Genomic DNA, 13,071 nt, shown 5'->3' with positions numbered 1-13,071 from the left:
AGTGGAATGGATCGGGTGGATGTGAAGCGACTGTTCACGCTATCCAAAAATACTAGGACTAGAGGGCATGAGTTGAAGCTACAGTGTGGTAAATTTAAAACGAATCAGAGAAAATTTTTCTTCACCCAACGTGTAATTAGACTCTGGAATTCGTTGCCGGAGAACGTGGTACGGGCGGTTAGCTTGACGGAGTTTAAAAAGGGGTTAGATAGATTCCTAAAGGACAAGTCCATAGACCGCTATTAAATGGACTTGGAAAAATTCCGCATTTTTAGGTATAACTTGTCTGGAATGTTTTTACGTTTGGGGAGCGTGCCAGGTGCCCTTGACCTGGATTGGCCACTGTCGGTGACAGGATGCTGGGCTAGATGGACCTTTGGTCTTTCCCAGTATGGCACTACTTATGTACTTATGTACTTATGTACCCCTACCTCTCTAGTACATCCTATCCCTCTACAGTGTCTCCGTTATGCTCCCAAATCATTTACTTCCTCTCTGTCTCTCTGATACACTAACTTCAACACTGCATGCTATACAATTCTTGGATTCTATTTTTCCCTATCAAGGATGGCTCACCCTTGATACACCTCTATGGTATAATTCTTGGTTTAAAATAAACCACAAACCAGTTTTCTGGCCTCTGTCGTACAATAAAGGTAATGGAAATTAGAACATGTGATGGAAGATGAATCTTTCATGTGTTTTTCTCAACTCCTATCCAAATATTCTTTGCCTTCTGCGGAATTTTACCATTGGTTCCAACTCAGACATTGCATCTCTTCCAAACTACAGTCACTTTCTCCTTTTCCACAGTCATCTGCCTTGGTATAAATTTGTTCATTAGGCAGGACTAATGGTCGCACTACTTCATTATTTTACAAAACTCTGCATAAAATTTACTCATAGGAAAGGCACTAAACAAATTTGGTCTAATGAGACTATATGGGTGACAGATGAAAATGACTGAGTGACCTTTTTTACCACTACTCAATGACATACTGCTTCGACTAGTTTAACACAGTCATTCAACTTTCTCTATCACAAGGCATCTGGACTCCTAGTAAGCTTCACAGTGCATCTTTAAGTGATAGTAACTGAAGTTGGCACTGCAATTCTGAATTAGGGGACTTAATGCATATGTTATTTTCATGTCCTTCTATACATTGTTTTTGGGTCTCAGTATGGAGTTACTTGTTCTTTTTTACCTGATATCATTATAGTTCATTCCTTGGCTGTCTCTGAATTCTCCAATCCATGGCATAATAAATTACTGGATATTTTACTTGCATTCACCACTCAAATGCTTCTACATAATTGGAATTCTTCCTCCTTATCGAATATTACATTTTGATGGTCTACTGTACTCATGATCCATACATATGAATATAAGGCCACTGAATTTTCTAATTGTCATCGTACTGTCAAAAAATATGATCTCCAATTGTTGCTTTTGCTGCCTCTTAATCATCTACACTTGGTATATCATATGCCTGGTCAGAAATGTGAATTTTGCTTTACATTTTCTTATTTTATGTATATTTTATGATGCATCTTTTCTCTCTTTGTCTTTTCTTTCACTTTACTTCTTTATTTCCTTATTTCTCTTTCTCTTCACTTTTGAATTTGCTGGTTCATGTAGATCAATATTGCTTTATTTTTATATAATGCTATGTTACTCCCTGGAAATGTGTTTGTATTGATGTCTTCTTTTGACAATTAATGTTTAATTATATTCTATTTTATACTAACTTTAGTTTTACATGTACTTACGCACACTAGGGTTAGAACTATCCCAAGAGGGCTTCACCAGTTATAGTTATGCGGACGACATTTCAGTCATCATCCCGGTTTCCTGTAACATAGCACAGGTGATGGGTTTAGTAGAAACCTTTCTAGACGCCATAAGCTCCTGGATGAGGAAATACAAACTAAAACTCAACTCAGACAAAAACAAATTTCTGCTCTTTGACTTTAACCCAAATGCACTACAAGTCAAATTAAGGCTGGAGACACACAATTCACACTACAGATGACAACCAAATTACTGGGAGTTCAACTAGACCAGACACTTTCATTTAATGTACAAGTCTCTACGATAGTAAAAATCTTCATTCTCCCTGTTGAGAGAAATTAAACAAATCAGAAAATACTTTGAGACCATGCAATTTAGACTGCTTATCCAGGCACTACTATTATGAAAACTAGATTACTGCAATCTCTTATTACTAGCTGCTCCAAAAAAACACATACAAAAACTGGTCTGTCCAAAACACAGCAGTATGCCTTATTTTCTCCCTATACAAACATGATCATATTACTCATCTGTACACAGAACTACATTGGCTGACAGTAGAGGCAAGGATTAAATTCAAACTGGCTTGCACCCTATTCAAAATCCTAACAGGGGATTGTCCAAGCTACTTCATTCCACATATAGAACATAACTATGCTATCAGATGGAGAAGTACTTTCAACCACTCCCCTTTCACCTTCCCCTCACTTAAAGGGGTAAAAAGAATAAGCATATTTGCCCAACTACTGGCCTACCAAGCCACTAGAATATTTAAAGACCTAGCGTTAAACCTGGACCACTTCAACAATTCTACACTGTTCAGGCAACTAAAAACAACTGTATTCAAAAAATACCTATGCTCATAATAATTCTTCATGTTCGAAACCGTACTACGCAATCGTGAATCTTCTCAAATCTGTCTGATGTTATCTGTCCTTTAACAGCTTTGTAATTCCCGAGGGTCTTTCTCAGCTGTCCCTTCTTGCAACTCTGTAAACCGTTTTGAGCTTCTTGGTATAAGCAGTCTAGAAATCCGAATAAAGTAAAGTAAAGATATGGAAGACATTAACAGACAACCTGACCTTTTCTGGTGGACAAGAAACTGTAGAACTAGGGGTCATGGAGACAGATTTGGAATCAATGACAGGAAATATTTTTCATAGAAAGGGAAGTGGATGTATGGAATGGACTCCAGAACGAGGCAGTAGAGACATAAATGAAAACAGAATCTAAAAAAAAAAAAAAAGTGGAATAAGCATTGAGAATAATTTAATGGCAAGAAGGTGGAAACAAAGCACTAGGGAAACCACACTAAATAGTGTTTCAGCCTCAAACATCAGTGAAATGATTATACTGTTCTAAAAAGGGGATAATTGCACAGAGCAATTGTTTTAAACTGAATGGCACAGAGGGGTAACCTGCATGAAACAGCAGTATCAACCATAAGAACCTTGCCGGCCAGATTAGCTGAGCCATTTCAGTCTTTATCTAACCTCATCTATTATTACTATGGGGCCCTCGCACTAAGCTGAATTATGCAGCTAACGAAGCATTATCAGCACAGTAGTGCACACCTGTGCTACTGTCTACTGCACTAAAACAAGGGTCTTAAATGTCAAGACATGGCCTAATGTGGAAGTGAGCCGTGTCTGGGTGTGAGAAGGACAGGAGGAGGTATGGCCGACTGTGACAGCTAGTGCACAGGTCTTTATGTGTGCTAGCTGTCCTCAAGAGGAGGTGGAAAATGGAGCTGCGCAGTCTGGTAGGCAGCACACTATGAGTGCTGCTGTGGTGACACATCACCAGATTGCCCCCCCCCTCCCCACGATACCATTCCAACACACTGATGCAGCACCTAACCCCCATAACAAAATCCCAACCTCTTGATACCATCCCTAACCCAGTGACAAGATCTCGCCCCCCCCCCCATAACAAGGTGGGCCCCCAATCCAATAAGGAGCCAGCACAACCTGGCTGCCCTTTCCCCAAACCCCACCCCTTTCGTTTTACAACCCCACCCTCTGCCAGAGCCCAACTCTTCCCCCAGCCCCAAGTCTCCCTTGGAAGTTAACCAGGGGTCAGCACTGGCATTAGTGAGACCCTGATCAACAGTGATCCCGCTTGCTGCCACATGGGTTGGTGCCATCATCCAAAATGGTGCCCATGACCCCTAGTAGCAGTGACTCCATATATAGAAGGATGACCCCCTAGTGGTAGTACCACAAGACTGCTGGTAGGGGTCAGGGGCACCATTTTGGATGATGACGCCATCCTGGGCAGCAACAAGGGGAATCGCTGCAACTCGGGACCCCACTGACACCAATGCTTACCCCAGGTAAGTCTCAGATGAGGGTCAGGGGGAGGGTTGGGCTTTGCAGGGGGCAGGGTAAGGAGCAGGATTTGGGGAAGGGATGGCCAAGGTTGTGCTGGCATATCATTGGATCAGTTGCCCCCCTGTTATAGGGGGGTTGGGATCTTTTGGGAGGTCAAGTGCCACATTGTGGGGGTTTGGGATGGTGTCAGGGGGATCAGGATCTTGGGGGTTCAGTATGGTGTCAGGAGGATTGGGTTCCATACCGGAGAGGGCTGCGATATGGGTGCACCATCCCAGCCAGTTTTCAATATGACAATTATTGCCCAGGGCTATGTTACATGCCTGGGCTCACAGCATGGAGGGCCCCCACTTTTGGCTCAAGCATGTAATGTGGTGCCCATGTGCTGTGTGCTCTGTGCGATAAATGCAAGGCAGATGTGGGGCATTCCCCCTGTATTTATCACAAAAGATGTGTACTTACAGCATGTCAATTTTGGCAGTAAACATGCAGTAAATGCAAAACATACTGCACTTTATTAAAAGAGCCCCTATGTTAATTGGATTTTAAGCAGTCTTTATGAACAGAGGGCATTAATTCCCTAGAAACAGCTATTCACCAGCTCAGATGTTCTAAATGTTTCTATCCAATAATTCTCTTAAAAATATAATGAAAAAGAATTTTTATTAAGTTTTAAAACCTATAGTAGCATACACTAATGTTTATGCAGGTTATGCACATATTATGCAGTGAATTTAGTTTAAAAATAAACTTTCAATTGAGGGGTCTTGCCAGTTCTGTTGGTAATAACCAGTACTCACAACATGACACAAATATATATAGAGAGATCATTCAAACGATACAATTAACAATGTGTCAGAATTTCACAGTCACAGTGAAGGCTCAAAGTATCCACCCCCCATTTTAACACAGGCCTTCAGTCACTTTGGGAAGTTCGGTGGCGGAGTAGCCTAGTGGTTAGTGCAGTGGACCTTGATTCTGGGGAAACTGAGTTCAATTCCCACTGCAGCACCTTGTGACTCTGGCCAAGTCATTTAACCTTCCATTGCCCCTGGTACAAAATAAGTACCTGAATATATGTAAACCACTTTGAATAAAAGCCCACTTTTTTGATGCTGCTTTTAACTCCTAACCCTTATTCACTTGTTCAGAACCCTTATTTTATTATCCTCACTTTAATATTCCCTTATCTCTTGTTTGTCCTGTCTGTCCTAATTAGATTGTAAGCTCTGTCGAGCAGGGACTGTCTCTTCATGTTCAAGTGTACAGCGCTGCGTATATCTAGTAGCGCTTTAGAAATGATAAGTAGTAGTAGTAATTGCAAAAACCTCAGAAAGGTGGTATATCAAGTCCCATTTCCCTTTCTCTTCTTAACAACCTTGTTGATCAATCCCCATGGCAGGCTGTCCCAGACCATCATCAGCGCTTCCTTGATGAGTTCAGTGATTTTTTTTGAGTGGAGCTTGTGATAGGCCTCAAATATTGCTCCCCAGACAAAAATCTACATCACTGTGATGTCATTAACAGGAAGCTGATACCCTATTTTTGTTTTTAAATAATGGTAGTTTTTACAGTGCAAACATTTTCAAATATGCAAAAATCGCAGGGCGATCACACTAAAAAGTCTGTAACATCGCCACGTTTAAAGGTAATCTCATTCTACTCAGCAAACAGTAACAACAAATAAAGCTTTAAAATCTCACATTCAAATTCCAAGTGGTTGCTGAGAAAACAGCAAAAAACTGGTGAAGCCCTAAGAGCTCAACTGTTTTGTGAGCTCAGTGGGTCTTTTACAAAGGCGTGCTAGTGTTTTCGGTGTGCACTAAAAACAAGCATGTGCTAAACACTAGAGACGCCCATATATTCATATGGGTGTCTCTAGCATTTAGCATGTGCTAATTGGTAGCTACAAACGATACCACGTCTTTGTAAAAGACCCCCTCAAAGCGCTGGAGCTCCATCCTTTCGAAAAATAACATACTCGGTAATGTCTTGAATTTTAGGCAGAAGTTTCTGGAGCGGTTGGACATTTTTGGTTATTTGGAAAAATGTTGGAGGTTCCATTTTTTTATAGACACCATGTACACACACACACACACACCCTGTCAATTTTTCCCTCTTCCTATCTTCCTCTTTGCACTATTTTCTCTTCGTTTGCTTTTTGATTCATTGTGTTCCTGCTCCTTCTCCTTATTATATTGGGTTGGGTTTGATAAAGTATTTTGTCTATTTTTATTTCTGATTAAAAATATCCAATTATATAAATGCAATTCAAAACAAGTGAGGCTCCAGGAAATACCCAGATTATAGTTCTCTTTTGAATCATGATTATCATAATCTGAAAAATCAATACAACTATTTTTTTAAAAGATATTACAGTCTGAGTGGCTCATCCTCTGAAATACACATTTTCAGATTTGCAATGTGGAAAGGGAAGTAAGGGGGTCATGATCAAAAGCAAACTCCGGCGCTAGAGGCTGTTAATGCCATACTAGCGCCCAAGTTTGCAGCCGACCCATGATCAGAGCCCTCGAGCGCCTGAAACAGTGCATTTGAGGGCTTTCAGCGCAAGTAGCATGCAAATGCATGCTAAACAGGGCTTCTAGCACAATTAGCTTGCAAATGCATGCTAATTGGCGCTTAACGCATTCATTCCCAATGATCAGCGACCAGCGCGCCAAAGATTGGTTCGCTGGCCGCAGCAAAATCAACGCCAGCTCCGAGCTGGCGTTAGATTTTGCGGATCATTGGGGAGGAATGGTGAGCCCTGTCCAGCATGCAGTTGCATGCTGGCAGGCCCCCCTTTCCCCCCAAGGCAAACGCGAACGGGGGGCTGGAGGTCCGGTGGACCTCCGGTCCCCCCGACGATCCCCCCCATGTTCAGAGAGGGCACCCCCGAACCCACGCCACCTACAGAAAAACGCTGTCCTACCCTCCCACCACTGTGATCCATCGACGGGGGGTGGGGGCTGGAGGTCCGGTGGACCTCCAGCCTACCCCAAATCCTCCCCCCATCGTTATCCTTAGATTCCCTGGTGGTCCGTGGTGTGCTTTGGTGTAGTGACACCCCCCTCCCGGCCCCCCTACCTTTTGTTGGAGGAGGGACGCAGCTTGCCTGCCTCCTCTTCCAGTCAGTTGACGCCCAAAATGGCGGCGCCCAGCCCCGCCCATTGCATCCTGGGATGCACTGGGCATGGCTACAGACCATGTAAGGGAGCCCCGCCCAGCGCATCCCAGGATGCAATGGGCGGGGTTGGGCGCTGCCATTTTGGGCGTCGACTGACTGGAAGAGGAGGGAGGCAGGCAGGCTGCGTCCCTCCTCCAACAAAAGGTAGGGAGGCGGCTGGGAGGGACGGAGAGTGACCACGGACCACCAGGGATTCAATGCAGAACGCTGGGGGGGGGAGGAGTTGGGGTCCACCGGACCTCCAGCCCCCCCCCCCCCCGTCGATGGATAGCAGGGTGTGTTAGCTTTTGGCCGGAGGTGGCCACCATGATTTATGGGGGTTCGGGGGGGGGGCTGGAGACCCACCGGATCTCCAGCCCTCCCTGGGCATGGAAGGGGTCGAATCGTCGCTGGGTGGGAGAGGGTTTGGCCGCCTGCCTCAACGTTTTCTGGGGGTTTGTGGGGGGGGCTGGAGACAATGTTCAGTCCTCCAGCCCTCGTTGTTCGGGCCTGGCAGGCTGTTTGACAGGTTGGGGCTTTTGACAGCCCAGACCTGTCAAACAAGTGCGGGAGGATTGTGCTGAGCGCATGCTCAGGCACAATTCTCCCGCACTTCAACATGATAATCAAAGATAATAGCGCTGCTTAGATTTGCATGCATTATCTTTGATCATCAATGCAGAAAAGCCCTGCGCTGTTCCAGCGCTATTTTTAGGGCGCTGTTTGGAATACCGCAGGGCTTTTGATCATGAGGGCCTAAATGAGTGAAGGAGAGGAAAACAGGTAGTAAGTAAGGGGGAGGGAGAATGAATGAGGAGAATGGAAACAAAGTGAGAGGCAATTAAGAGAGGTGATGTAAGGCTAGGAGAATGGGAGGGGAATTAAGGAATGTGAGAGCAAGTAGCATATAAGGAGGAATGAGGACAATGAATGTGTGAATGAGTCATAGAGTGAAAGAGGAAAGAAATTAAAATTTAAAAAAAAGGAAGAATTTGAGAAATAGAAGAAAAGGCAGAGATGGAAAGAAAAGAATAATAATCAGAGAAAGAAATCTGTTACCTGAGTGAGGGGAAGAGTGAGAGCCAGATGCACAAAACTTAACGAGCCCTTAACGAGCTGTGGGAAAGGAAAAAAAAAAACAAGCTGCACATCTGTGCCTAACATTGACATCCTTCAAGGACGTCCCTGACCAGCACTGCTTTCTTTTTTCCCTTCCCGAGGTTGCCGCCGCTCCCCCTCCCCCCTGCATTGAAAGAGCTTTCCGCAGCCACCCCCCAAGGCCACCGCTGCCGCTCCCCCTCTCTTGAAATGACAGCTTCCCCGCCATCCTATGCACCCCCGTGGCCCCGCCCCCACCCTGAGGTCGTCCCCGCCTCCACTCCCCCCAGCACCTGCCCCCCCCCTCCGTCTGCCACCGGGCCCTCACAGTGCCTCTCACCCCCGTGTGAAGGCGCTGCACCAGCCACAGCAGGCTATAGAAATGCTAAATAGTAGTAGTAGTAGTAGCAGGCAATAGCTGATTGCTTGACTTTGGGACTTCCCTTCTTTCCTCCTTGGCCTGCCCTCGTCTGACGTAAGTTACTTACGTCAGACGAGGGCGGGCCAAGGAGGAAAGAAGGAAGGTCCTGAAGCCAAGCGATCAGCTGTTGCTGCTGCAGCCGGTGCAGTGCCTTCACATGGGGGTGAGAGGCGCTGTGAGGGCCAGGTGGCAGACGGAGGGGGCAGGTGGAGGGGGAGCAGCGGCAACGACCTCAGGGGGTGGGGCCATGGGGGTGCAGAGGATGGTGGGGAAGCTGTCATTTCAAGAGAGGGGGGAGCGGCGGCGGCACCCTCGAGAGGCTGCGGAAAGCTCTTTCAATGCAGGGGGAGGGTGGAGCGGCGGCGACCTCGGGCGGGGGGGGGGGGCGAAGGCCGTCTATAAAGGCCGTCCATAAAGGATGTCCATAGGCATGTCAGGTTTTTTTCTTTTTTGGTTTGTTTTATTTTTTGACATCCTTGGCATGCGCAGAGCAGCCAGCATAACGCTTGGCTGCTCTGCGCATGCTCTACCGGCCAATTCCCCGACCGTTTTATGAGGGATTAGAGAATACAAGTGAGCTGCAACGAGCAGCTCATTTGCATTCCCTTTCTTTGATGCATTGCCGTTCCCTACCGATTCGCTATGGAATTCGGTAGGGAACAACTGTAACGACGACTTTAGTGCACCTGGCTATGAGTATGGAAAATGGAAATAGAATGAGTGAGCAGAGAGAGATATTGTGTAAGTGAGAAGAAAAAAGTGAGAGAAAGAAGAGTGAAAAATTAAAGAAAGAAAGGCAAGGAAAAGTAAGGGAGAGAGATGAGAAGAGAGACAGAAGGAAAGGATGTGATAGAAGAAGGGGTGAGCGAGCCAGGCAGATTGTAAGAAGTAAGAAAATGGAACAGTTAAGAGCAGGAGCATAGCCAGACCTTGCGGTGGGAGGGGGCCAGAGCCTGAGGTGGGGGGGGCACATTTTGGTCTGCTGCCCCGCCACCCTGCCGCTCCCCCCCCCCCATCGCCTTGCCGTTCCCCACCCACTGCCACAGCAAATACCTTGGCTGATGGGGGTCCACAACCCCCGCCAGCTGAAGCATTGTCCAGCGCCAGTCTCTGGCACCACCACGTTGCCTGCCCTGCTCTGTCTTTGCCTCACGACCTGCACGCTCCTTTTAATGAAACTGAGCATGCTCAGTTTCAGTAAAAGGAGCATGCTGGACGTGAGAGGAAAACAGAGTAGGGCAGGCAATGCGGTGGCGGCGGCGGAGACTGGCGCTGGACAACGCTTCAGCTGGCGGGGGTTGGGGACCCCCACCAGCTAAACCAGGGGTCCACAGGAAATTTGGGGGGGGGCCCAGGCCCCCATGGCCCCACGTAGCTACACCACTGGTTAACAGGAGAGTGAATAAATATACAACAGCAGACTAAGGAACAAAAAATGATTTATTGAGCCCTCCAAATGCAGAATATTGTTGTTCTTGTTGTTAGGGGTTGAAAGGATATTTCAAAAGTTGGCATGAATTAAATTATTTAATTTCCATGCAGCTTAGAACTAATCAGACATAATCAGAACCTTTTCAGGCATGTACGACTAGATTCTATATATGGCACTTGTAAAATTTCACCAAGGCATATTCTTATAAACTTCACCTAGATTTTAGGCACAGTTTATAAAATATGCCTAGCGGTTTTATAGAATACGCCTAGCAGCCATGCCTAGGAATGTCCATTTATGCCAAGTAAAACTTGGGGCCGTTTACTAAGGTGTGATAGCGTTTTTAGCGCACACTACAAATTAGCACGCGTTAATGCTAGAGACACCCATAGGTATATATGGGTGTCTCTACCATTAATGTGCGCTAAAAATGCTTGAATGCTTACAGCGCAGCTTAGTAAACAGGGCCTTTAGTGTAAATAATGGCGCCTAAGTTAGGCATGGAGCAGGTATATTCTATAAGCCTATGCGCAAATTTTTGGAATGCCCACGACCTACACCTATGGCCATGCCCCCGTTTGGCAGGATGCATTAGAATACGCTTAGCAAGTTGTGTGCGTAAATTCTAATTAACGCCAATTAGTGTCAATAATTGCTTGTTAATGTGGTAATTATCGGTGCTGACTGGCTTGTTAAGTAATTAAATTGCCCACACAAATCCAGAATACGACCGGATTTGTGCACACAATTTTGATCACGCTATACAGAATCCATGAGATATTAGTTTAAATAAGATTCCAAATCTTTTCCCATCCAGCCTACCCATTGAATATTAAAGTGTTACAAAAAAATCTCAAAAACAAAGAATACTTTTACTTTGATTGGACATACAGATTTCTGTTACCTTCCACAACACACATGATTAAAGCTTGAATTGTTGTCAATTTCCTGAGCAAAATGTTAAGCTCTAAATCTATCCCTTCTGAGTCAATATTTAACATATATGCTGAAGAATCTAATACAAAACAACAGAAAAAGGAATCTCATTTAACGTAAAAGTGAGATAACAATGTGGATTTCTAATTAATACATTATGCTGTAGTATAGTCACTGAAAAATCTGAGTATAATCATCACTTGTGCTCCTGTTTATTTACAGTTAAAAAATCTGCACATTATGAGCTAGATTTACTAAAATGTGCTACTATGCATTATTAATTGATCCCACTAACTAAAATAGGACCTGCAATAAATAACACATTAAAGCATGTTACCACAATCTAAAACAATAGTGCACCTTAGTTATTCTAGCCCATTATACCTAAGCTTCATACACTACACAGATAGCATTTACTAGAGGAACACTTTTACTTAATGATCTTAGAAAATGTTATTGGCAACCAAATTCATATGTATACAGATGAATACAAAACAAAATGTATTAATGAAAGCAATGTGAAAAAGAAAAGTCACAGCAAGCCTAGATATGTGGCTTGGAGTACAGGATAAAATAACATTAAGCAAAGGTTTTACAACTTTTGAGCAACAAGCAAAAAGACAGCCCAGGTTTCTTATAGTTTTAAATAATGTATGGACTCACCAATCTTTCCTAAGCTGGCCACAAGTATCCAGAGGGCAATGATGTAAGGGTCTTGAACATGATGCCATTTAAAAGTGACAATCTGTAAACCTTCAGATTGAACATTATGTCCCTCTTTTGAATCAGTGGTGTGCTGTCCTCCTCCAGCATCTCCTATAGCTAGTCCAGCCAGAATAACCATCAGAACAGTCAGCATAGCCCCAAACCCTCCTAAGCTTTAGTTAGCTCTAAATGTTCACAGTAGACACACTTTTCCTTCCTCACCTAGCTTCCTTTATTTCTTAACAGTCGGGGTTCCCCCCCCCCCCCCCAACTTAACTTAAGCCAAGAGCCTTATTTTCCAACAAGAAATAATGTTGTCTGTGAATAACACTTTGCTCTTGACACTTCATTTAATGCTACTTAAACAATTAAAATCTAACTCATTCTCCTGGTCTCAGCACCTCTTTTATATGATGCACAGCAAGTTCCCCAGGTTATGTTGGCATTGTTCCCTGCTTCCTCTATCCTGGCTGCTTCTGGCCCGACCCAGACGTGCTGCCAGTGGGGGAGAGGAGAAAAGCTGTCCCTAATGTTGATCTTCTCCAAGCTATTCTTCTCCTTATATGGGGTGGTAGGCAGGACTGCAGAGAAGGGGAGGGGAGGTGGCACTTACCTCAGAGACAGCTTTCCTGCCACTTGAACTGAGAGAAAAATCTCCGAAGTGTGCCTGAAACACATACATTCTATACTGAAGGACCTCTCTTAACACTTACCTTTCCAAACTAGGGTCTCTGGCCCCCAACTCCACAAATACATACATCAAACCATTGTTTTCCCACTACCATATTCCTCTGGTCTGTAGTGTTTATGCTCAGACATTCTGTATAAACTGAGAACTACTGTATTCCCCACACACAGTCCTTCTGGGTGGTTGTTTCTCACAAATACATGTATTATATACACTGCTATATTTCAAATGTCTTCCATTCTTGCTGTGTCTCATCCTCCAACCCAGATGTATATTTACTGTAAACAATCTTAACATAGTAGATGACGGCAGAAAAAGACCTGCATGGTCCATCCAGTCTGCCCAACAAGATAAACTCATATGTGCTACTTTTTGTGTATACCTTGTATCTGCCATTTTCAGGGCACAGACCGTAGAAGTCTGCCCAGCACTAGCCCCACCTCCCAACCACCAGCCCCGCCTCCCCCCACCTGCTCTGCCACCCAATCTCGGCTAAGCTT

At 44.6% G+C, this 13,071-nt stretch overlaps 1 protein-coding gene across 1 annotated transcript in view; it reads right to left on the bottom strand.

The window, feature by feature from the left end:
* The window catches only part of SLC9A3 (solute carrier family 9 member A3), a 412,188-nt gene extending 399,809 nt beyond the window's left edge, over positions 1-12,379 (bottom strand). The window contains exon 1 of the mRNA XM_030209723.1: positions 11,842-12,379. Coding sequence (XP_030065583.1) covers positions 11,842-12,037 — 196 coding nt within the window. The 5' untranslated portion in view covers positions 12,038-12,379. The remainder of the gene's footprint in view (positions 1-11,841) is intronic.
* Between the last annotated feature and the right edge of the window lie 692 nt (positions 12,380-13,071).

This window comes from Microcaecilia unicolor, chromosome 1 (assembly GCF_901765095.1).
Source record: "Microcaecilia unicolor chromosome 1, aMicUni1.1, whole genome shotgun sequence".
Classification (NCBI taxonomy): domain Eukaryota; kingdom Metazoa; phylum Chordata; class Amphibia; order Gymnophiona; family Siphonopidae; genus Microcaecilia; species Microcaecilia unicolor.
Note: the sequence above shows the minus strand (reverse complement) of the source record. Positions and strands in the feature narration are given on the sequence as shown.